At 43.9% G+C, this 23,146-nt stretch overlaps 1 protein-coding gene across 1 annotated transcript in view; it reads right to left on the minus strand.

The window, feature by feature from the left end:
* Positions 1–772: 772 nt before the first annotated feature.
* Positions 773–23,146, minus strand: part of LOC144888767 (C1GALT1-specific chaperone 1-like) — a 38,979-nt gene continuing 16,605 nt past the window's right edge. Inside the window, exons 2-3 of the mRNA XM_078767960.1 lie at positions 5,537–6,195; positions 773–3,574 (exon numbers count right to left, since the gene is read on the minus strand). Coding sequence (XP_078624086.1) covers positions 5,541–6,195 — 655 coding nt within the window. The 3' untranslated portion in view covers positions 773–3,574; positions 5,537–5,540. The remainder of the gene's footprint in view (positions 3,575–5,536; positions 6,196–23,146) is intronic.

Genomic DNA, 23,146 nt, shown 5'->3' on the forward strand with positions numbered 1-23,146 from the left:
GAGGAGGATTAATGGTCTGGGGCTGTTTTCATGGTTCGAGCTAGGCCCCTTCGTTCCAGTGAAGGGAAATCTTAATGCTACAGCATACAATGACATTCTAGACGATTGTGTGCTTCCAACTTTGTGGTAACAGTTTGGGGAAGGCCCTTTCCTGTTTCAGCATGACAATGCCCCGTGCACAAAGCGAGGTACATACAGAAATGGTTTGTCGAGGTCGGTGTGGAAGAACTTGACTAGTCTGCACAGAGCCTTGACCTCAACCTCATCGAACACCTTTGGGATGAATTGGAATGCCGACTGCGACCCAGGCCTAATCGCCTAACATCGGTGCCCGACCTCACTAATGCTCTTGTGGCTGAATGGAAGCAAATTCCCACAGCAATTTTCCAACATCTAGTGGAAACCTTCCCAGAAGAGTGGAGGTTGTTATAGGAGCAAAGGGGGAGACCAACTCCATATTAATTTTGGAATGAGATGTTGGATGTTCGGGTGTCCACATACTTTTGGTCATGTAGTGTATATCCTTAAGATGCCAAAATAAAACTCAAAATGTTACCATGAATCACTTAACTTCATTTTAAGTTTACTTGACTGGGAAAAATATTTTTGGAGGGATTGCTGTGAACGCTGGACGATCAAAATAAATTGGTTTGACAATAGTTCCTGTAAATTTAGTAGCTGATCAACTTTCCCACAAATGTTCAGTACGGATGGATAAATCCATTGGTGGTATGCAAATTATTTGACAGATTGGTATTATTCAAACCTTAGGTGGGATGCAAGTGCTTTATTGGAAACAAAAGGACACCAAGGCGGTCAATGTGACAACAACATTCAAATTGATGTCTTTTGAGGCAAATTGAAATACATAGTCTGATTTGAGAGATTTTGATTGGACATTGAAATAAATAACGCATATTAAGGAAAAAGTATATATTAAAGCATATTAATCCAAAATAACCTTTTATCTGCCTGTCCCATAAAATTAACCTTCACCAAAATTCAAACACCACAACCCAAAACTCGTCAAAATATCGGGAGGAAAAGGTTGCAAATTCAATAAGTTGCAAATTCAATATCTAAGTTGCAAACATGTTTTGATTATTTTTACATAATCGTGTATGTCTGTGCAGGTAAAAATTAAGCACCTGTCCACGGCAAGTGTCGCATGAGCATCTCTGAAACCACGATCCACGTAGGGCTACAGCTCGGACAGCCGAGTGGTAATTTGCTGTTTCTCACCCCCTCCGCACCCCCACACACTTTTTAGCCATTTTGTCCAAGCTATCCAATAGTGGGAAAGACTTCCACATGCGGAAGGCAAACGTAATACCAATGATAATACGGGCACAGTAAATGCACAAATCGATCTTTTCATAAATGTACAATTCCTGGCAAGCCCTTATGAGATGACGCCAGTCAAATGTTAGGCTCAAATGACATAAAACCTGGTGTACGACAAAAAAAAGAGCTCGGAAGATGTGAGCAAAGAAAAGAAGCAACTGACGACATGGACATAAAAAGTATCAGTTCTTATTCTATTATTCATACAGATACACCACTGGGTGTTCCTTCCACTTTGCATGCAGGTACATCGAAAAGCCCCCCCACCCCCCACCCCCCACCTCCCCATCCCAACTCTTCTCCCATACATCTAATTAAAACACACAACCTTAACAGCCCCAATTATTGCCACCTCCTTGTGGGGTCAGCCAGGGAAAGTTTTTGGCCCAAGTCTTTCACGAATCAGCTGGTTCTCACCTTTGAGCTGTCTAATCTGTTTATGATTCCCAGTCTGACTATCGGATTGGTGCTTTTCAAGCAGGGCATTGCATCACAAAGTGCACCATCCGTCGGATGGATATTAAGCAGGTGACATTTTGCTGGCAATATTATTTGCCGTACTACAAGCAACATACAGTATTAACATTTGCTAGCAATAGTTGATGAACATTAACCCCTGTGTCTTTCGTGAAGAGTAGGCGAGTTATCGCTGGCAAAATTGGCTCCAGTCAAACGTCGGTCCAGGCCAGATTTAGTAGGAACAAAAAAAGACGTACACATACAATCAGCATTCCTGGAATTGCTTATACTGGATTGAGATCTTCACGCTCAAAGATTCGCACAATTATGAAATAATTGCAGCAGTTCTAAACTAGAACGGCACTCGGTAAAGCGCACACCTCCTCCAGACTGAACAGTCTATGTTTTGTATCCCACTAAGAAGCCGCAAAACCAACCAAAATCGCATCAGCTTGTTGTTTCTTATCACCTAACTAACTCATACACCTAGTTTTGTCACATCATGCTACATGTCGTTTTTGGCCCCATCTCCCAATGGTGACGAATCACTTAAAAAACTAGAACGACACTCGTAGAGCGCATAATCTCACATCGTGCATTCATTCTGAACAAAATACCATCATTAACTGAACACGCTATTATTATGGCTCGTGTACCTGTAACAACCATACACCCTATTATGTCACAGTTTCTTGGCATGGGTTATGAATGTCATAAATTTAATTATTCACCCACATCGGGTCATAGATCAGTTATATTAAGTTTAAGATTCTTCGGATAAAGATTTCAATTCAACCAATTGTTGCTGGAATACTTCACGGATGACGTCATCGTCATCACCCTATATACCCCATTGAGAGTTGATATGCACCAAGTTTCAATTTTGGTCGTTGAGTGGTTTGAGAAAACGATGTCCAATTTTTTTCTTTAATCCGATATGTGTGCCATACCATGTGACCTAATGTCATAGGGTAAGTGTAATTATTCACTCACATTGGGTCATAGATTAGATGTATGAAGTTTCAGATTTTGTTCATTGAGCGGTTTCAGAGAAAATGGTTACTTATCATACAACCCCTATGAGCACAGCAAAATTATTTTGTATTTCGTGAATGGATTGAGATGTCGACATTGAAGTTGTGAGCATGAATAAAAAGACATTGATGTGTGAGCATCATTAAAAAAAAAAAAAAAAAAGGAATCGTACACCAAAGTAAAACTTATCAATCATGTTAAACTGCAGTTAGTCAATTGACTCCCAAACTCCAAATAGCTTGCATCCTATTGTGCAAAAGTTGGAACAGTATAATTATTTAAAAGTAATATCCAATACTCAATGTTGTCATAAAAACAAAGCAGTTTTCACTTTCCACAGTGAAAATAAATAAATAAATTTAGGAATCATCCACTCATCAGTTAAACGCCTTCTCAGAAGTAGTGAACCTGCCTTTGAGCTATTTAATTTGGGCCCAATACCTGAAATACGATTATCAGACGAAAAATGTCACCACACTAATGAGCAAGTAGGATGGTGCCATCTTTTCTCAAAGGACGTAAACCTAACCAGCCCCTTCTGCTATTAGATTGAAATGCAGTACTGTGACGCATTTTTAAGGCCATAATTTACTGTTCTGATTCTTGCCTTAGCTACACCCGTAAAGTAGATGGCATCCCCGAAGTGGTGACAATCAATTAAATGTCATTACGAATGCTGTTTTTGTGGCATCATATTAAATAAAGGGGAGACAAACGTCCATCAGGGAACCAACATCTGAGGAGGGCGTGGGAGGTAAAAAGAAGAAACAACATCAACAACATGAAACAAAGAACTGCCGAATAATAAATAAATGCAAATACAATGATATCCCTTCTTGGTGTCTTCCATTTTAGGTTGTTGGTAGTCTTCTTCCTCTCTTGTATGGTAGTTATAATATCTGTACAATGCTACAATGTTTTAAATGGCAAAATTAAATTCACCATACATCACCTCTCAACTTGTATTTGCCTCGTCAGTCTTTGTTTGGACTCAATTGCTGTTTCTACTATAAATGGACGGGTGAGGTGTGTGTGTGTGATGTGTGATGTGTGGTGTATGGTTTTTTGGGGGTTTTTTTGAGTTATACTGGAGCTTTCTGATGTGGAATGTTATATACCGAAATGATCGTCATGATCTCCTGAGTTGATTAGGGTAATTAAAATTCGGGCAAAAAGGGTTGGCGTCAGGAAGGGCATCCGGCCGTAAAACATTGCTTCAAAAAGGGGACCAAAAAACAACAACTACCACGGTCCCCGAAAAGGCCAACCCCCGCTTTGCGGGGAAAAATGGCCTCTAAACGGTGGTTTTTATAATCCTCCGAATAAAGGGACAGCAATAATGGTTTTGGTACAGGACGACAGGTATTTGTCGGGGCTTTCCAAAAGGGAGTGTGATACACCAAATTGATCGCCATGAGGTCCTACATTGATTAGACCAATGAAATTTGGTCCACTAGTTTATTTTACAAAATCTAAGTTTACCTTTTAAATAACTAGCGGGCACTCCCGCCATCTGGGCAGGAATACCCTTTTCAGCCCACCTAAGGTGGGCAGTGCTGCAGCCCATTCTTCTAAAATCTAAATGCACTTCTAAATTTTCTAATAAAATACACATTTTAAATGCACACTTCTAAATCTAAATACACTTTCACCATTCTTCTAAATTTTGAGATATCATGCTATACATTTGTCATTTTTGTAAGAAATGTTATTGATCACAAATCATACTCCATAATCGCAATTTTTAAAAGGTTCCATTATATTATGAAGACTAGAATGGCACTCGATAGAGCGCATAACCTTCGCCAGGCTGAACAATCCACGTTTTGTATCCCACCGATAGGCTGGATCTGGATCTGGACCTCCAAAAAAATCCAATTGGCTTCTTCATCCTAATCTGTCCACAACTTTTTGAGATATGAATGAATGAATGAATGATCATTTTTCCCTGCTGGAGCAGGGGTTAGCCTTGCGGGCCCCATGACAATCATGGTTCCCTGTTTGAGGCAATGTTTTTATGGCCGGATGCAACTTTTTGAGATATAATGCTATATATTGTGTATAGCCCTATCTCTCAATGATGAAGAATAATAAATAAAAAAACTAACAAATTCTCATTCGGATCCGGATTCAAATCTCCACCATAAGCGAATCGATTCGTCCTTGTCACACACCCAAGCTGTCCACCACGTTTCGTCCGAATCAGTCCATAACTTTATGATATATTGTGTTATATATCGTCTTTAGCCCTATCACTTAACGATGGAGTGTGGGAGGGGGAGGATCTCAAATGCCCTGCTGATTGCGGAGACAAAAGTGATGACGCAAGATAGCGGCGCCAATACCTAGTGTTCCAAGAAGATACGTCACTTCACCAAGGGTCACGAGTTGTTTGTCTGGGTTTTTTTTTTTTAAAGACAAGTCCTATGTTGTCCAGTGTCGACATCTGCATATGTGTACGCGATTTGTGTCACAGCTCTTCCATGAGCCTCAGACCCTGTTAAAATGAAAAGGCAAGTGTACTGTCCATTTCAGTCTCACTCACCTTTTTGGATGCTAATGGGGAGTATGAACACACCTCTTAAGACTCAAGGTATTCTAATTAGGAAATTAAAATAGTATACAACATAATAAACTCCTACAAAACCCGGGGATACAAATGTTCAATTTATAAAGACTGGAAATATAATATGTATACCTGATTAGTCATTCTTTGCAGTTGGTACAGGGTGGAATTCAAGCAGATCATTGTATGTATGCCCAAAGGAACGCAGTCGGTAGACCCCAAACATCAAGACGTGCATCTGATTGGCAGGAACATTTCCGAAGGTAATAGCAAGGTCAGAGCAGCATCCCTCAATGACGTTTCCTTTACTACTGCTCTGCCCCTGTTCTGACATGGTCCTTTTCACCAGATCCTGTACCGTGGCATCGTTGAAGAGTGAACGACCACTCGAATCCTCGGCATTCTGAGCGTGCACCTTCATGTTTTTAAGGCACGAAGCGAGAAGTTTACTTGGAGATTGTGAACGCAACCAGAAACCAATGGCGGATGCACTGTTGGAACATATTTTTGGATCGTCAGATGCGATCTTGAACCGCCGCAGTGTACCACGGCTCATTAGCATGCCCGCTGATGCAATCACAAAATCCAATTCTTCTTCTCGCTGTACTCTGCCCAGAAAATAGGGAACCTCCGGATCTTTACCAAGTGCGAAATATTTGAGGTTTTCTACAACGACGAATGTAGAGTCATCACAAACAACGAACCATTCAAAATTGTCAATGTCATGGTCATGTGCATGGAGCAGGGCACTGCGGAGCATGCTCCATGAATCGGACAACCGATTCAAACACCTGTGAATTGAACAAAAGGATAAAAACATGAAAAGTGTGACAAAATTATAATGCGATCATTATCAATTTACTTTGACATTCTGGCACTTAGTCAGGAGCACAAAGGAATTAGCTAAACACTGTGGCATTGTAAAGCTATTCCACAATCCATAAGAAAGATTAACACGCATGCGCACACAACCAGCAGATATTGAATGCTTCATATTGTTCAAACCTTCAAATGTTTTTTTTTTGTATACAATGTCGGGGCTTGTGGAGGAGCGAGAAAATAGAACGGATCAGGACATAACAAAACAAAAGGAACAGTAGAAAGAGAGAGAGAGACTGACTGTTTCTTCCTTTTATTACAAGAGTACAAAAAATCAGTTATGTTCAGTCACAAAGAAACAAAACACAATAAAATGGTCTCAAGGAAAGGTTATTTTCAAATCATCATCATCAAGTGTGCATATGACATCATTAAAAACCCACTTTTCTTTAAAACATGTTAAATTCTTGTTCATTTTAAAAAACCGGTATTCTAGCTTTAGTCTTGCATTTACAAGAGCCTTAAGGGTGAGCAGTACATCACATGACGAGTCAGAAGCGTTTCCCATTTTTTTCTTCCTGGATTTATAAATTGCAAACTTGGCCTGGCCAATTAAAAAATTCATTAAAACCACATTCCTAAGGGAAGACGGTCCTAAAACACCATAAATAAAAACATTGTGATTGAAGAGGGAACCAAGCTTCACAAAGCGTTCCTGAAGGAATGTAAAAAGAGGTTGCAATCGTTCACACTCCAGGTATATATGCGGTAGGGTTTCAATGGATGCACAGAAAGGGCATAGATTAGAGTTAGCAGTAGAAAACCGGTTCAGTAAAACATTATAAGGTAAAATCCAGTGTACAAGTTTCCATTGAATATCTCCAACATACTTTGGAGTAGGCAAGAGATAAAAACTTCGCCAATTGGGGCAATTGGGTGGTATTGGGGGTAAAACATCCCGCCATCGAAGCCTCGGGTGCTCAGAAAATGTTTTTGCGTATAAAATTTTAACGTACGCGTTGTACAGAGTTTTCTTTGGAAAGGCGGGAAGGGATAATGCAGTATCATCAGGGCTGTTCAGGCCAGGGGACAGATTAAGTGGCGGGCTGAAGACTAGGAGTTTGGGGAAGTCACCCGCTGTTTCCTCGGGGGAAGGGCCAAGTTCCTCGCAGGTATTACGATACGTTGTGGATATCCCTTGAAGGAACCGAGAGATGATCCTGACAGATTTTATTCCGGTTTTTTGTGCCACAGCGGCAGCACTCAGCCGGCAGCTCCCAGACTCTGTCATGAGGTCTTTCACTCGCAGCAGCTTGGCATCAACAAAACGTTGAACGAGTCCCCTATTATTCAAGCTGTTTTCCAGGAAGGGGTTGTAGCATAGGGGCTCGTTCAACAACATTTCCATGTTGTATGTTGCCATTTCACGGGAAAAGGACAGGGCTTGCCAGGCGTTCATCACCCCTTGGTAAAAGGTGGGCAGCAAGGATGAATCGATTTGATGAGGGTTCATCAAGAAAAGTTCTCGGTCGTAACCCAGTTTGCATGTAAGCTGTAATATGCAGTTAGCCAGAGGCCTCCAGAGTAGGGCTTCATCTCCATATACAAGTTGGCGCACGATATGAAGCCGGAAGACCATAATCCGGCTGCGGATATCAATAAGACCTTGGCCACCTTCAGCGAGTGGCAAGTATGCCACGGGGGGTTGGAGCCAGTGTTTCCCGCTCCAGAAAAAGTCGACAATGCTCTTTTGCAGTGTAATAAGAAGGCTCCCAGGCGGTTGTAGGCATATCATCTTATGCCATAGCATAGAGGCGACAAGATTGTTAATGACGAGAGTTCTTCCGCGGTACGAAAGTTGGAAAAGAAGTCCTTTCCAGCGGGCCAGTTTTGCCATTACCTTGTCTGGTAATCCCACCCAGTTCTGCTGCTCAAAGGTGTTGTCTCCGAGGAAAATACCGAGGTATTTAATGCCACTTTTCTGCCAGTTCACTCCTCCTGGTAGGACAATTGGCGGGCAATCTCCAGGTCCTATCCAAAGGGCTTCACTCTTCTTCCAGTTTACCTGGCCTGAACAAGCCTGACAATATGTTTTTAGTGCCTGAGCCACCGCAGTGACGTCAGTACTATTTTTTATATAAATACAGACATCATCTGCATAGGCAGAGACTTTTAGCGGTGTGGTAAGAATTGATCCAGTGAAGCCAGAAATGTGCGTACGTAATTGGAGCAGAAGAGGTTCGATGGCAAGAGAGTATAAAAGTCCAGATAGCGGGCAACCTTGCCGTACTCTCCGTTGTACAGCAATGGGGCTACACAATACTTGATTAATTTTAAGAACACTGGATATATTACAATACAAAAGTTTAACGTACGAGATAAAAATAGGTCCAAACCCAAAATTCTCTAAAACTCTAAAAAGGTACATGTGGTCAATACAGTCAAAGGCTTTTCCTTGGTCAATAAAAAACAGACCAACATTCATATTAAAATTGTTACAAAACCGAATGGTATCACGGATAAGAAAGATATTATTAAAAATAGTACGTCCAGGAATACAAAAGGATTGATGTTCTCCTATTAGTACATTCATAAAAGGTTTCATTCGATTAGACAAGGCTTTGGCTAAAATTTTATAATCTGTACATAAAACAGAAATAGGACGCCAGTTCTCTATAAGTTGAGTGTCCGCTTTCTTAGGAATTAAGGTGGTGACTGCTCTCCGGCAACTCCACGGCAGTTGTCCATCCTCTAAACATTCATTCAATACCCGCAGTAGGTGAGGTCCAATGGTGTCCCAAAAAAACTGGAAAAATTCACTTGTCAGCCCATCCAGTCCAGGGGCTTTATCAGGTTCCAAGGCCTTCAAGGCAGCGGTGAGCTCAGGTAACCTAAGAGGATCCTCCAACTGCTGCTTCTGATCCTCCGTCAATGTTGGAAGGTTAGAAACAAGTTCCGATATTGCATCCTGGTTAATGTCATGCCGCATAAACCGTTGTTTAAAATGTTTCCGGGCACATTCCCTGATTCTGCCATCTTCATAAAGGAGTTCCCCATCATGGAGCAAGCGTGTAATCATTGACGAAGAGGCCCCCCTTTTAAGGCTGAAGAAGAATTTGGTTGGAGCATCAAGGTCGTGTATGTACCTCATCTTCAGGCGCAATAAAGCATTTTGTGCTCGCCTTTCGGATATGGAATTCAGTAAGGCCGTTTTTCCATGGATTTGTTGCCTCATTCCCTGGTAGCTCACACTTGCGGTTCCCTGAAGCTGTTCCTGTAATTCCAGGATTTCATCTTCAAGTAAGGTTGTGGTTTTTCTTTCCTCTTGAACACCATACGCACGATATTGTTGGCAGAACAGTCTGATGTGCGTTTTGGCATTATCCCACCATTGTCTGAGGTTTGAGAAATTCCCTTGGGAGGCAACCAGAATATTCCAAATTTCCGGAAAAATGTCCTTAAAGGTACTATCATCAAGTAAGTTGTTATTAAATTTCCAAAAAGCACTCTTGTGTTTCGGGCAGGGGGCAGAAATTTTGAGAAATGTTGCGCTGTGGTCCGAGAATCCTGATGGGCAAATTTTGGATGACAGAACGAGGCGTTCAAGTGGAGGATTAATATAAAACTTGTCCAAGCGAGCAAGTACAATATTACCCTGAATGCATCGACACCATGTGTATTGCCTGATTGATGGGTGCTGTACCCGCCATATATCTGTCAAATTCATTTGTTTTAAAAATTTGGTGAGAGGGATTGTGGAGGCAGGATGGGGCTCTGCACTGTTCCTGTCGAGTTGGGGTTGGAGGGTGCAGTTAAAATCTCCACCAATACAAACATGATTGTCTTGGTTTTTTAGGGCGTTTTGACTGTCGAGGGACGTTAGGTGTGTCCCAAGGTCATTAAAAAAAACTCGCCGAGCTACAGGCGTACTTGGGGCATAGATATTAAAAATAGTATAGAATTTTCCATAGTAGTGGAATTCTAGGGATGCTAGGGATCCCTTGTGTATTTCGTCGAATTTAAGCGATGAAGGCGAAAAGGAGGGGCTAAGAATTATTGCGACACCGCCTTTGCGGGAGTCACCGTTACTAAAGAAGGACAGGCCGGGGAAGAGCCTACACCACTCTGCGACACAGCAGTCGTTGGCATGGGTCTCTTGTAAGAGGGCAATGTCAACTTTCTTCTGTAATAAAAAATCCCTTACTTGAACTTTACGGACAGAGCTACATCCTCCGTTAATATTCAGGCTACAAATGGAAAAACTCATTACAGCTATAAGGAGGAGTGACCACCACTCAATTTTTTGATAGCAGTTCATTCTTAGCTTTTTGCAACCACTTCTTTAAACGGTGACGTTGGGAGGAATTGAAATTAAAAACGTGGGGCCGTTTTACCATCAGTTTAGCGGAATGTATAAAATCAGGTAGCTCCGGAAAAAAGGTTTCTATTACAACATTCCTTTTTCGGAATGTGTCCTTAAGAAACCTTTTTATCTCGGAGGGAGGGATTGGAGGGATTTCTTCTTCCTTAAGGCTACCACATTCACTAACAGAGTCATCTATATCAGATGGCTCAGATGGTGTGTCACACTGGTTTTCATCATTTATCTCCTCACCGTCATCACATCCCTCCACGTTATCGGATGGGGCATAGTCCATAGAGGGGGGGGACGGGGAGGGAGAGAAATGAGCCATCTTCAGGGGAGGGGGGGGGGGTACTAATTTTTGTGGTTCAACCATATCAGTTTCTAGGTCAGTAGACAAGGGCGAGGATTCATCCACATCTATGTCCTCCAATACCGAGAAACGATTTTCTGTGACGAGGGACAAATCTAGGCCAGAGAGGAGGGGCTGTCGGTTTTCAGTTGTAGGTTTTTTAAAGAGGTGACCGTTTTCATCTGTTGTTTGCAGATGTCTTTTTCCTTTTGGGCAGACTAATTGAAACTCGTCCTGGTTAGTGGGAAGAGATTGCAAGGGTTTGGGGGGAGGGGGGGGGGAGGGAAGACGTGATCATCGGGAGGGGGATCCCATCGGCTACCACGGCGGGAGAGGTAGGATCAGTTATAGCAGGCAACAAGCTGTGATTGGACGATGTCGCCTGGGGGGTGAGATCTATAGTTAACAGGAGATGGCTGCAATTAGATCCTTCAGTAGAGGGAGAGGCCCCTGTTTCAAGGGGAGGGGAGGGGGGTACGGCGGGGGGGTTTGGATTGGTGGTAAGAGGGCTTGGGTCGGTGGTGGACAGATTGGGATCAGTGGTGGTAAGGCTTGGGTCGATGGTGGGAAGGTTCGGGTCGGTGGTGGGAGGGCTTGGTTCGGCGGCGGGAGGGCTTGGTTCGGTGGTGGGAAGGTTTGGTTCGGTGGTGGGAAGGCTTGGGTCAGTGGTGGGAGGGCTTGGGTCAGTGGTGGGAGGGTTTGGACCGGTGGTGGGAAGGTGGGGGGGTTGCTTATTCCCGGTTCGGAGGGGAGGTTGCACTTGTGGAGAATTCTCTTTTCGGGGGCAGTCATGCTTAACATGCCCAAATTGTCCGCAGCCAAAACATTTTAGAACGTTGGTGGACACGTACACTGTATATTCGTTCTGTTGATGTTTTAATTTTATTATAAGGTTTAAATCCTTCTGGGAATTTTTTAAAATCATAAACACTTGCCGCCGGAATGAAACCACGTGCCTTAAATCGTTGTTTCGTGACCCGAAGGGAATCATGGAGACACGAGACACGATGGTACCGTATCGGGACAACTCTTTAATTAGTACATCGTCGGATACAAATGGGGGGCAATTTGATATCACGACTTTTATCGCTGGGCTATCTAGTGGGGAAATCATTACAAATAAATCTGGATCGATTGTCAAACCCTGTTCGACAATTTGTGGGACACAATCCACGTCGGACAAAAAAATAACGATCCGCTTGTTCATCCGCGAAGCGGCAACAACCTTGTCGATCCCGACAACACGACCGGTTGCGAGGACAACGTCCTCGACACTAACCTCACGTTCCGGAGGTACACAAAAGAACCCGTGCTTACGGGTCAGGCTCTGAAAGGCCGTAAATCGAGATAGTGCAGCTGCCATGCTGGAACAGCTGCACTTACAACCCCTCCCCAACTCGGGGAGGGTGAATATATAATACAATCTTCCCTACCCGAACTCCGGGAATGGGAAGCAATCAGACCTCTCCGATTTCCCTAACTTCGGAAAAGGGAGGCAACAAAACAAACTGAAGGAAGGATAAACGAAAGGAAAAAAAGGAAATAGAGGTTTAAGATGAAGGAGCAAACACCGATCGGGCGACGCCCAAAAACGGCGAACCCTTACCAGCGATCACCCTGTGCTCTCCGGCTCTCTCTCCCGTCTCAACGTATATGGGAATCACCAGGAAGACTCCACGAACAGGTACAAGGACACAGAGGGGGGAAAACGGGGGGGGGGCAGGGGAATGGAGCAACAACACAGAGCACTCACAGGCCTCCACAAGCAGACGCCATGACAGTACAACCAGCATGCAAACGACCAGCAGGGGGCGAGAGAGAGAGAGAGAGAGAGAGAGAGAGTGAGAGAGAGAGAGAGAATTTGAATTTGCAACACCATTTATTTCACAAAAAAACACACCAGGTCAAGTTACATTTTTACAGGAGAGAAAAAAATAGAAAAAAACAACAGTTCTTAATGTTAAAAAGAAAAGTACAAATTCGATTCATTCACAACACATTAGGCTTCATTAATACACCATTTGCATTCAAAGAGTTTGACATTTTCATTCGCCACATAATAATCAAACTCTAACCTTATTCTTGCAGACACCAGCCCTTTAAACATAGGAACAACATCAAACCCATGCCCATTATCAATTTTAATTTTCCTCGATTTATATATTGAATATTTTGCTACAGCAGCTAAGAAGTTTAGGAGGACACCAGAGTCCTTGCAGGAGGGTCTGAAAGATACACCAAAAATAAAAGAATGTGAAGTAAAAGGAAAAGACAACTGATCAAAAAGGTGTGTGAGAATCAAGAAAAGAGGTATTAGTCTTTCGCATTTCACATAGGCATGAAAGAGATCCTCCTTCTGTACACAGAAGGGGCATGCTACTGGCACTGAGCTGTCAAGGTGATGAACAAAGGTGTTCGTAGGGAGAGCCCAATGTGCTAGTCTCCACTGGATATCTGCGAGGAACCCGTAAATAGGTAATTTGTACATGTTAGGCCACAGTGGCGTGGCAGGAGACCCTGGCCCTAACCTTTCGGACCACAAGGCCACTCGCGCCACTCCGGAGAAGGATGATGCTTGGTTTTCTCGAAGGAGCTTGTGAATACCCGCCTTTGTTACCAAGTGAAAATGAGATACAAGTTCACCATTCGACTGGAGAGCTGGGAGCACCTTAATTTCAGGGAAAGACAGCCGAACATCCTCGACATTGTTTATACCTTCCCAGCCAATATTTAACTCCTTAAACTTCCTCTTGACGATGCGTATAATTTGGCTGACAATACGCACGGATCTTAAACCAAGAATGGCCGCCACCCTGCCAGCAGACATCCATTTTGTCCCAGATGTATCCCTCAGGTCACAAACTTTGCCAATTCCTCCTTGAGTAAATTTCCTAATCAAAGTCGGACTATGAGGAATGCATGGAAAAAACCCGTTATAGAAAATAGGCTCTTGGATAAACATCCGGCAATTATAAGCCTCAAGGCAACGATGAACCCCAAAACCTTTCCAAACTCTCAGCAAACCCTGATAAAAAGTTGGGATTGAAACTAAGCTGACACGGTCAAGGTTCACCAGGAACAAGTGCCTATCATAACACAGGCCTCCCGCTTGTTGCAACAAGAAAAACGCAAATGAGCGCCAGGGCAGCTCTTCAGCATACAACAGACGTTGCACAGACTGTAGGCGAAAAGCCATAAGCCGGGTGGACACCTCCACAATTCCATGTCCACCCTCCTTCCGAGGATGGTACAGTATTTGCGGCCGAAGCCAGTGGTATCCATTCCAAAAGAAATTAACCAAGACCCGCTGGATGGCTGGTATCAACTCCTTGGGTGGCTGCAAGGCAATTCGTTTATGCCATAATCTTGCTGCTATCAAGTTATTTATAACAAGAGAGCGGCCTTTATAAGAAAGAGATCGCAGCAGTCCTTCCCATCGTTTCAACCGGTGTGTAATTTGTTCAATCATTCCTTCCCAGTTCTTCGTTTCTACTTCCTGGTTGCCAAGATAGACACCAAGATATTTGACTCCATCTGTTTTCCACTCTAGATTATGTGGGAGTGACGGTGGCAGTGTTAAAGAAAGGTTATCTGAACCGCACCATAAGGCTACACTCTTGCCCCAATTTACTTCGGCGGAAGAGGCCGCAGAGTAGTCTTTAAAGCAACGCTGCACCGCAGCAACACTACTTGGGCCCTTAATCAGAACACATACATCATCAGCATAAGCTGTGACCACAAATCTTGAACCAAAAACGGCTCCCACATCCTGAGTTATTCGCTGCCTGATGGATGCTAAGAGTGGTTCAAGGGCAATTATATACAGAAGTCCAGAAAGGGGACACCCTTGACGGATACCCCGACGGAAAGGAAAAGGGGGACATAAACTGTTGTTTACTTTCATCATGCAGAAGGTGTTAGTGTATAACAGCTTGACATAGGAAATGAAAGTTTCGCCAAAACCCATCCGCTCCAGAACAGAAAACAAATATGTATGATCAACACGATCAAAAGCCTTTGTTTGGTCAAGAAACAACAACCCAAAACTGGCACGCAAGTACTCATTACAAGAAATAATATCCCTTATCAGAAAAATATTGTCATAAATTGACCTTCCTGGTACACAGTAGGTCTGGTCAGGGTGCACAATAGAGCTGATCACAGTTCCCAAACGGTTTGCTAAGGCCTTCGACAAAAGCTTGTAATCCGCACACAGCAATGAGACAGGCCGCCAGTTCTCGACTAGTTGAGTGTCCCCAGCCTTTGGTAACAGGCAAATGACTGCTCTTCTGCAGGACAGGGGAAGCTCTCCAACATGAAGGCATTCATCAAATACCTCAAGCAGGTCAGGTCCCACAAGTTTCCAAAAAGTCTTATAGAACTCTCCGGGCAAACCATCAATCCCAGAGGCTTTACCATCCTTCAAGCTCCGCATAGCAGTTTCAAGTTCAGCAGCCGAAACTGACATGTTCAATGTGCGTTGCTGGTCTTCCTCAAATCTTGGAAGCCCGGTAGTCAGCTCCTGCAAGGTCTCATTACTTATGCTCTGGGGGGAGTACAAGTTTGTATAAAAACCCTTCAAAACAGACTTAATCTCCTGTTGGGAGGTCACTATTGGCCCATTAGCAGCACGTAGCCCATGAATCTGTTGTGATTTTTTAACAGAGTTCTCCAAACCAAACAAGGCCTTATTTGGCATATCCAACGTTAAATAACTCATTCTCATGCGTACCAGGGTGCCCATTGCTCGCTGCCGTACCAGTTCAGTCAACATTGCCTTTTTAGTCCATAGCAGCCGGTCACCTGTAGTGTCTTTCCCAGCCGTATTAATGTTTTCCTCCAGGGCTGCAATTTCAGCCTTTAATGAATCAATCGAGAGATTTTTCAATTTAGTGGCATAAAGACTATATTGTTGACAGAACGATTTGACCTGACCCTTTGCGAGGTCCCACCACAGTCGAAGGTTAGCATGTTCAAATTTGGAGGACCGAATTCTTTCCCACACGGCTCGAAAAGCCTCTTTGAATCTCATATCATTCAGCAGGTGGGTATTAAGTGACCAATACGCACGACCCCCTGAGGTCAGAGGCAAATTAAAACCCATTGAAACCAGGTAATGGTCTGTGAAACCAGTTGGGAGTATCTGGGTTGTGGCCATCACATTTAGCATTGGCTTATTCACGTAGAATCTGTCTAGCCTTGCCATTGATATCCTCCCATCATGGCATCTGCACCACGTATAGCACCGTGAAGTTGGGTGTTGCAACCTCCAAACATCTTTCAAATGCTGATTTTTGATGATGTTCTCCAAAATCCTCATAGAAGCTGGATGGGGTTCATGACCGGTCCTGTCTACGGAAGGATTGATAGTGCAATTGAAATCACCAGCAACACAGATGAAAGCGGTTGTATCCAGTCCTTTTACAAAGTCATGCAGAGTGGAAAAGAACACTCTTCTTTCCATGGGCTCACTCGGTGCATATACGTTCACAATGATGATCCTTTGCGTGTTGCAATAGAAATCCACCGCTATCAGATGTCCCTTATAAATTTCCTTAAAGACAATCTTCCGAGCAGGGATTCTATCACTCAAGGCGATGGCAACACCAGCTTTGGGTGTGGTAAACCCACTCAGCCACCACTGCCCTCGATAAAGTTTTCCCCATTCAGCAACCAGGGTGTTCGTAGCATGAGTCTCCTGTATCAGGATGATGTCGGCTTTCACCCTCTCCATCGCCTGAATTGTCTGAATTTTTCGTAAGGGGGTACAACCCCCATTGATATTCAGGGATGCGATACATATCTTTCGCAAAGCCATTTACAAAGGTAACTCACCCTCCGCCTGCAATTCCTTATTCGCCTTTGTGACCGCTTTCCGAAGACGCTGAAATTGGGCCTCCGAGATTTCCATTGGGTCATTTCTTTGCAGGAGGGGTCTTGCAGCCCTGATGAAAGTTTTCACATCGGGAAAATGGTCTTTGATCACAACGTAGCGTTGCCTAAACGTCTCGTTTAGGAAACTGATGACGTTTTCCTTTGTTGCTTCCATCTGTTCTTCTCCCTGATGATCATTCACAGACACAAGGCTTTGAGCTTCCTCATCCAGCTCCCTAACCACATCAACGTTGAAACTCCTTTGTTGTGTGTCAGGAGCAGGCACACCTTCTGTGTCATCACCACTGCAGTCTTCTTGTTGCATCACAAGGGGCACATCTGTGCCACCACTGCTGCCTATTATAGGTCTGCTTGGACCATCATCCTTGGTCGTTTCAACCGGATGTGAGCAACAACCGTTGTCACTCAGGCCCTGGGACTGCTCGTTGTCACAAGGGACAATGGTGCCATCATCACAACCAATACTACTGCATTGATTTTCTTCAACAAGAGCATGGGGTGAAGTCCTACTCTCCTCTGTTTCGTCACCACCCTGCCCAGCTTGCCGAGAATCATCAGGATAGTCTGAGATACTGTTTGTTTGTACGAGTATCACTTTGCTACCTTTGTCTTCCACCTCGGCGCTCAAAAAGGTACGTTTTAGGTTCCTCTTAGCCTCGGTGCCTTTCATCAATACCTCCTCAAAGACCATATTCTCTTGAGGTTGCAGCCTCTTGTCCACATCGACTGGGTGCACCCCTGCTGCACTAACCTCAGCAACACCGCCACCACTTTCCACACCCTGGTCTTCTGGTGTGGACGTCTGTACTCCACCAGGCTCATGAACGGGGGGCACTGCATCAGTTACAGGGGGGGCCGACCCAGCTGCTGTAGCGTACGTCTTCTTTGCGTCTGGGCAATACTGCTTAGTGTGTCCGTGTGCTCCACATCCGTAGCAGATCAAGGTCTCGGTCGCCATGAAGATTCTATATTCATGCTCGCCTACTTTAAAGGTGTGGGAGGTGTTCAACTGCTTCGCTGCGTCTTTTAGAACAACAAAACAAAAACGTCGAAACGATTGTACGTGCTTCAACCTGCCGTTTCTCGTACGTAGAGGAACCCTAATGATTCGAGAGACGACAGTACCAAACTCACCGAGCTTGTGTAGGATTTCCTCGTTACCTAGAAAAGGCGGAACATTGCTCAGAATGACTTTAACTGCCGGCGTGTCCATCGACGACACAGGAACAAACAGATCGTTTCCCAAGGTCAAACCATTCTGCACAACAATATCGGCCAGACTTATTTGCGAAACAAAAACCACAATTTTGTGATTCATACGAGACGCGGCACGAATGTTACTCACGTCGATCAAATCCCCAATCGCGAGCAAAATGTCATCCATTTCAACTCCCTCCGGCGGGACAAGGCACAGCCCGTGCTTACGCGATAAACCCTCATCGGTAACACGATCGGCAGGCCTTTGGCTACTCCTATTAGCCATATCGTCAAAGGAGAAACGAAGTGAAAGCAAATAGATTTGTATAATCCCAAAAAAAAAGAATAGAAAAAAATATATATATTAAGTAACTAAAAACGAAAGCACGGTTTAAACCACGTTAGGAAAAAACGTGGTTCAAACAAACCCTTACCGTGCTGGCTCTCCCTCTCTCTGTCTCGAAGGAGGAGAAAAAAAACGAGGGACAGGTGGTAACGAAGCAGGAAGGGAGGAAAAAGGTCAACATACACGACAAGAGTACAAAAGGAAAAAAAAAACAAAGGAAAGGGAAAGGTAAAAAGGTTGGTGGGGAGAGGATGAAAAACAACACGAGCCAAGAGCTACAACACACAAGCACGAGCACGCGCCATCTTGCCACGCCCAACACACGAAACGGCAGAGAGAGAGAGAGAGAGAGAGAGAGAGAGACTTTGACTTTTTAGTCCTTTTATTACAAAAATATAAAAGTAACAATATACACGTTTTGCAATAAAATCAATAATGCCAACAAAAAGAAAAAAAGAGAAAGAAGAAGCACCCAATGATCATCAAATAAAAACAATCAGTATTTCACAACAGTATTCTAAATTCATTTTCTTTAACCTCACAAAACCCACCAACACACCAAGTATCAACAAAGTTATGAAAATTTCCGGACTCGTTGGACAGGGTAAATTCCAGTTTCAATCTTGCTGAGATTAATGCATTCAAACACAACATGATATTGCAGTGCTCTATCGGTTTGCCAGATAGTTTGTCTTTTCTTGTTAAATAAACAGCAAGCTTCGCAGTTGCTATTAGGAAACTAAACAGTTTAGATGCAGGATTCTGTTTAGGGGCAAAACCAAAGACGAAACTTCTCAAAGAAAAAGTAACATGCATTTCATGTGCAATGTAATTCAACCAATGAAACAAAGGAAATAATCGGATACAGTCTATGAATGCGTGAAACAAGTCCTCATTGACTGTACAGAAGGGACAACAAACAGATACAGGAGAAAAATGTCTAATAAACGTGTTAGAGGGAACAATCCAGTGGGCCAAACGCCACTGGAGATCACCTGTTCTTTTGGATGTGGGCTCACTGTACATGGCTTCCCAGATAGGTTCGGAGGGGGGTCCTCCGGGTAACAATCCTTTCCATCGGGTAACTCCATTTAACGAAGGGTTCCCATTTAACAGCTTGAGGCACATCTTGTAGATGCCCTTGCTGTCCATTGTCTGGAAAAGCTTTGACCCATCGCTAACAGGGGGCAAATCGTTTTGAATGGGTTCAACAATTAATTTAGGCACTATCGGCTCATTTAGATCTTCTTCTGTACCTCGAGTCCAAGTTAGGCCAAGTTGCCGTCCCAACTGAATCATTTTCCTCAAAATTTTTGCAATCATCCTATGGGACCAAATCCCTGTCAGGTCGGCGATTTCACTTACGGATTTCCAACCATACCCTGAGTCATGTCGGAGATGCCGCACCTTCACAATACCAGCTGCTATAAAGTGTTGGCAAAAATCTCGACTCTTTGGAATGTCGGGAAAGAGAGGGTTATAGAACAAAGGCTCGTGTGCCAGCATTTTCGTTACATATGTGTCCGCCTGACGACTCACAGAAAGGCTCTGCCAGGCATTTAAGAGGCTTTGGTAAAAAGCAGGGAGAACCGATATGTCGACATGCTGGAGGTTCATTTGAAAGAGTTCAAACCCGTACCCGAGCCTACCCGCTCGCTGCAGTACAGGGCGTGCAGGGAGCCGGCCTGGCAGATGTTCCATGTAGAGGAGACGTTGAATGGACCGCAGCCGGAAGGCCATTAGGCGGGCTTTGATGTCGACGAGGTTGTGGCCACCCTCAGCCGAGGGGCGACATATCACATCGGGTCGTAGCCAGTGGTAGCCTCCCCAGAAGAAGTCCACCAGTTTGCCCTGGAGTGCTTTGAGTAGGGCCTCCGGCGGTTGCAGGCAGATGAACCTATGCCACAACATTGTGGCAACTAAGTTGTTGATCACTAGCACACGGCCCTTGAAGGACAAATGAGGTAAAACCCTTTTCCATCGGTTCAATCTTTCTCCCACTTGCTCAATTACCCCGTCCCAATTTCTTTGAGCATACTGTGGGGAACCAAGGAATATGCCCAAGTACTTAATTCCCTCACTTCCCCACAGCAACCCTGCGGGGAGGGATGGGGGCGGCTGTGGTACAGGCTGAAGAAGGTTGCGATAAAGGGAGGGTATCCATAACGTCTTGCTCTTGTTCCAATTGATTTTTAAAGAGGAGGCAGCGTGAAACTTTGACAGGCACTCAACAACGATATCGATATCATCCTTATCTTTTACAAAGATGCAGACGTCATCCGCATAAGCACATAGGGTTAGCGGTGCACTCATGGGAGTGAGTGCTATTCCAGAAATCTTCTTTCTCAGTAGATTGAGAAGAGGCTCTAAAGAAAGAGCAAACAATAAACCAGAGACTGGGCACCCTTGCCGGACCCCTCTCCGAACCTTGATGGGGGGAGCCAGCACATTATTAATCTTAATTAAACTAAATACATCCGTGTATAGCAAGGAAATGTAGGAACGAAAGTTTGCTCCGAGGCCGCATGCCTGTAACACATGATGCATAAACTTATGGTCGATACTGTCAAATGCCTTTTCAAGATCAAGCGACATCATTCCAAAGTCTTCTTTAACACGGTTACCATCAATGAGATCTCTGATTAAAGAAATATTATCATGGATGGATCTTCCAGGAACACAGTAACTCTGTTCTGGCAGTACTAGATCACCAATAACCTTTTTTAGTCGATTAGCTAGTACTTTTGAAAAAAGCTTGTAGTCCGTGCACAGCAGGGAGATCGGTCGCCAGTTCGCCAAAAGTCGGGGATCTTCAGTTTTCGGGAGCAAGCACACTACGGCTCTCCTTAGACTCAGCGGCATTATACCAGTCTGTATAGAAGTGTCCAAAACATTCAGCAACTCAGGGCCTAAAAGGTCCCAAAATGTCAGAAAGAATTCGGGAGGTAGACCGTCAATACCCGGAGCTTTCCCTGAATCCATGGCAGCAAGAGCACAGGTTAGCTCAAGGAGGGTGATTGGTAGGTCAAGCTCCAACCGTTGAGCCTCAGTTAGGGAGGGGAGGTGAGAGGTTAAATCCATCATTGTATCATTACAAACAGTCTGCTCCTCAAAAAGTTTTGTAAAGAATTCAATAATGTTTATTCTAACATCATCTTCGTTGACAACAACGTTGCCTCTTGAGTCCAAAACAGAAGAGATTAGCCGTGATGGCTTGCTTAAGGATTCTAAATGAAAGAAAGACTTGTTTGGGGTGTCTGATAACTTTACATTCTGTATTCTAAGTCTAATTAATGTTCCGGCTGCTTTCTCTTGAACTAACTCCCTTAAAAGAGCTTTCTTTACAAGCAATAACCGGTAATTGGCGTCATTGTTTTCATGAGCCAATTTATTCTCCAAATGTAGAATATCCAATTCCAACCGGGCCATTGTAATGTGCTTGTCGTTTGTGCTGTGTGATTGGAAACATTGACAAAAAACCCGAATTTGAGATTTCATGTTATCCCACCATATGCTGGATGAAGAAAAGGAAGATTTCTTTGCTACTAGACTTGCCCAGAAAACACGAAAGGCTTCCTTAAACATACCATCTTCTAGAAGTCTAACATTAAACTTCCAATAAGCGCTCCTACTTGCGGGTTGAGGAAAGGAAAGGTTTAGGGTTACCATATGATGGTCTGAAAACACGGAAGGAAAAATATTTGAAGAAACCGCAGTATTTTTAAAGGGTACGTTGATGTACCATCTGTCAAGCCTTGCCAAGGATACTCGACTATTGGCGCATCGACACCAGGTGTACTGGGATGTGCTTGGGTGGTGCAACCGCCAAACATCAACGAGGCCCATTGTGCTAAAAAAATTGGATAAGTGTACATGGGACTCAGGATGGGGTTCGGCAGAATTTCTGTCAACCGATGGGTCGAAGGTGCAATTGAAATCACCTCCGACACACACACAATGATCAAAATCAACTGATCTTAAGTGATTTATCATTGCGGTGAAGAAGGACTTACGCTCTATGCTATCACTTGGCGCATACACATTAAAAATAGTGTAATGGAAGTTATGGCTTACTAGTTTGAGAGAGCTAAGCCGACCATTTATTACCTCCTGAAAATGGCATGACTCACACACGAGGCCTGGCTTCAGCAAGAAGCCGATTCCAGCAGATGAAGCTGATGAATTGCTGAAATAGCATTGGCTCTTAAAAAGTTGATGCCAGTTATGTTCCACATTTGGTGTGATGTGAGTTTCTTGAAGTAAGATCACATCCACCTTTTTCCGTTGAAATATGTTTTTTACTTGGACCTGGCGGAGGTGTCTAGCACCACCACCGTTAATATTTAAGGTTGCGAGTTTTATAGTTTTCATCCTGTATTGATGAAATCAGCCTGTGGCTGGGAACACTCTACACCTGCACGTGTGATGAATTTTCTTAACCTGTGGTATTGTGACTTATTCAGGTCGAATTGTTCAGGCGTTTTAATTATGGATTTTGCAGTGTGGATGAATGCAGCCAAATCGTCAAAATGGTCTTTAATGACTATGTTACGCTGTCTGTACGTTTCGGCTAGAAACGACACGATGTGTTGGGGGGGTATCTGTGACTGAGATGCTGATGACTGTGACAGCTCAGTCACTTCCACCTCGTCCTCAGACTCTGACAGGTCTGATAATGTCCCACCTGGATCTTGGGCCTTACTTGCAGCTCTCACGAGCTCCTCTGGAGGCATCTCCTGAGATTTCGTTGGGTACTCTGGTGCACACTCA

This window comes from Myxine glutinosa, chromosome 14 (assembly GCF_964187855.1).
Source record: "Myxine glutinosa chromosome 14, kmMyxGlut1.1, whole genome shotgun sequence".
Classification (NCBI taxonomy): domain Eukaryota; kingdom Metazoa; phylum Chordata; class Myxini; order Myxiniformes; family Myxinidae; genus Myxine; species Myxine glutinosa.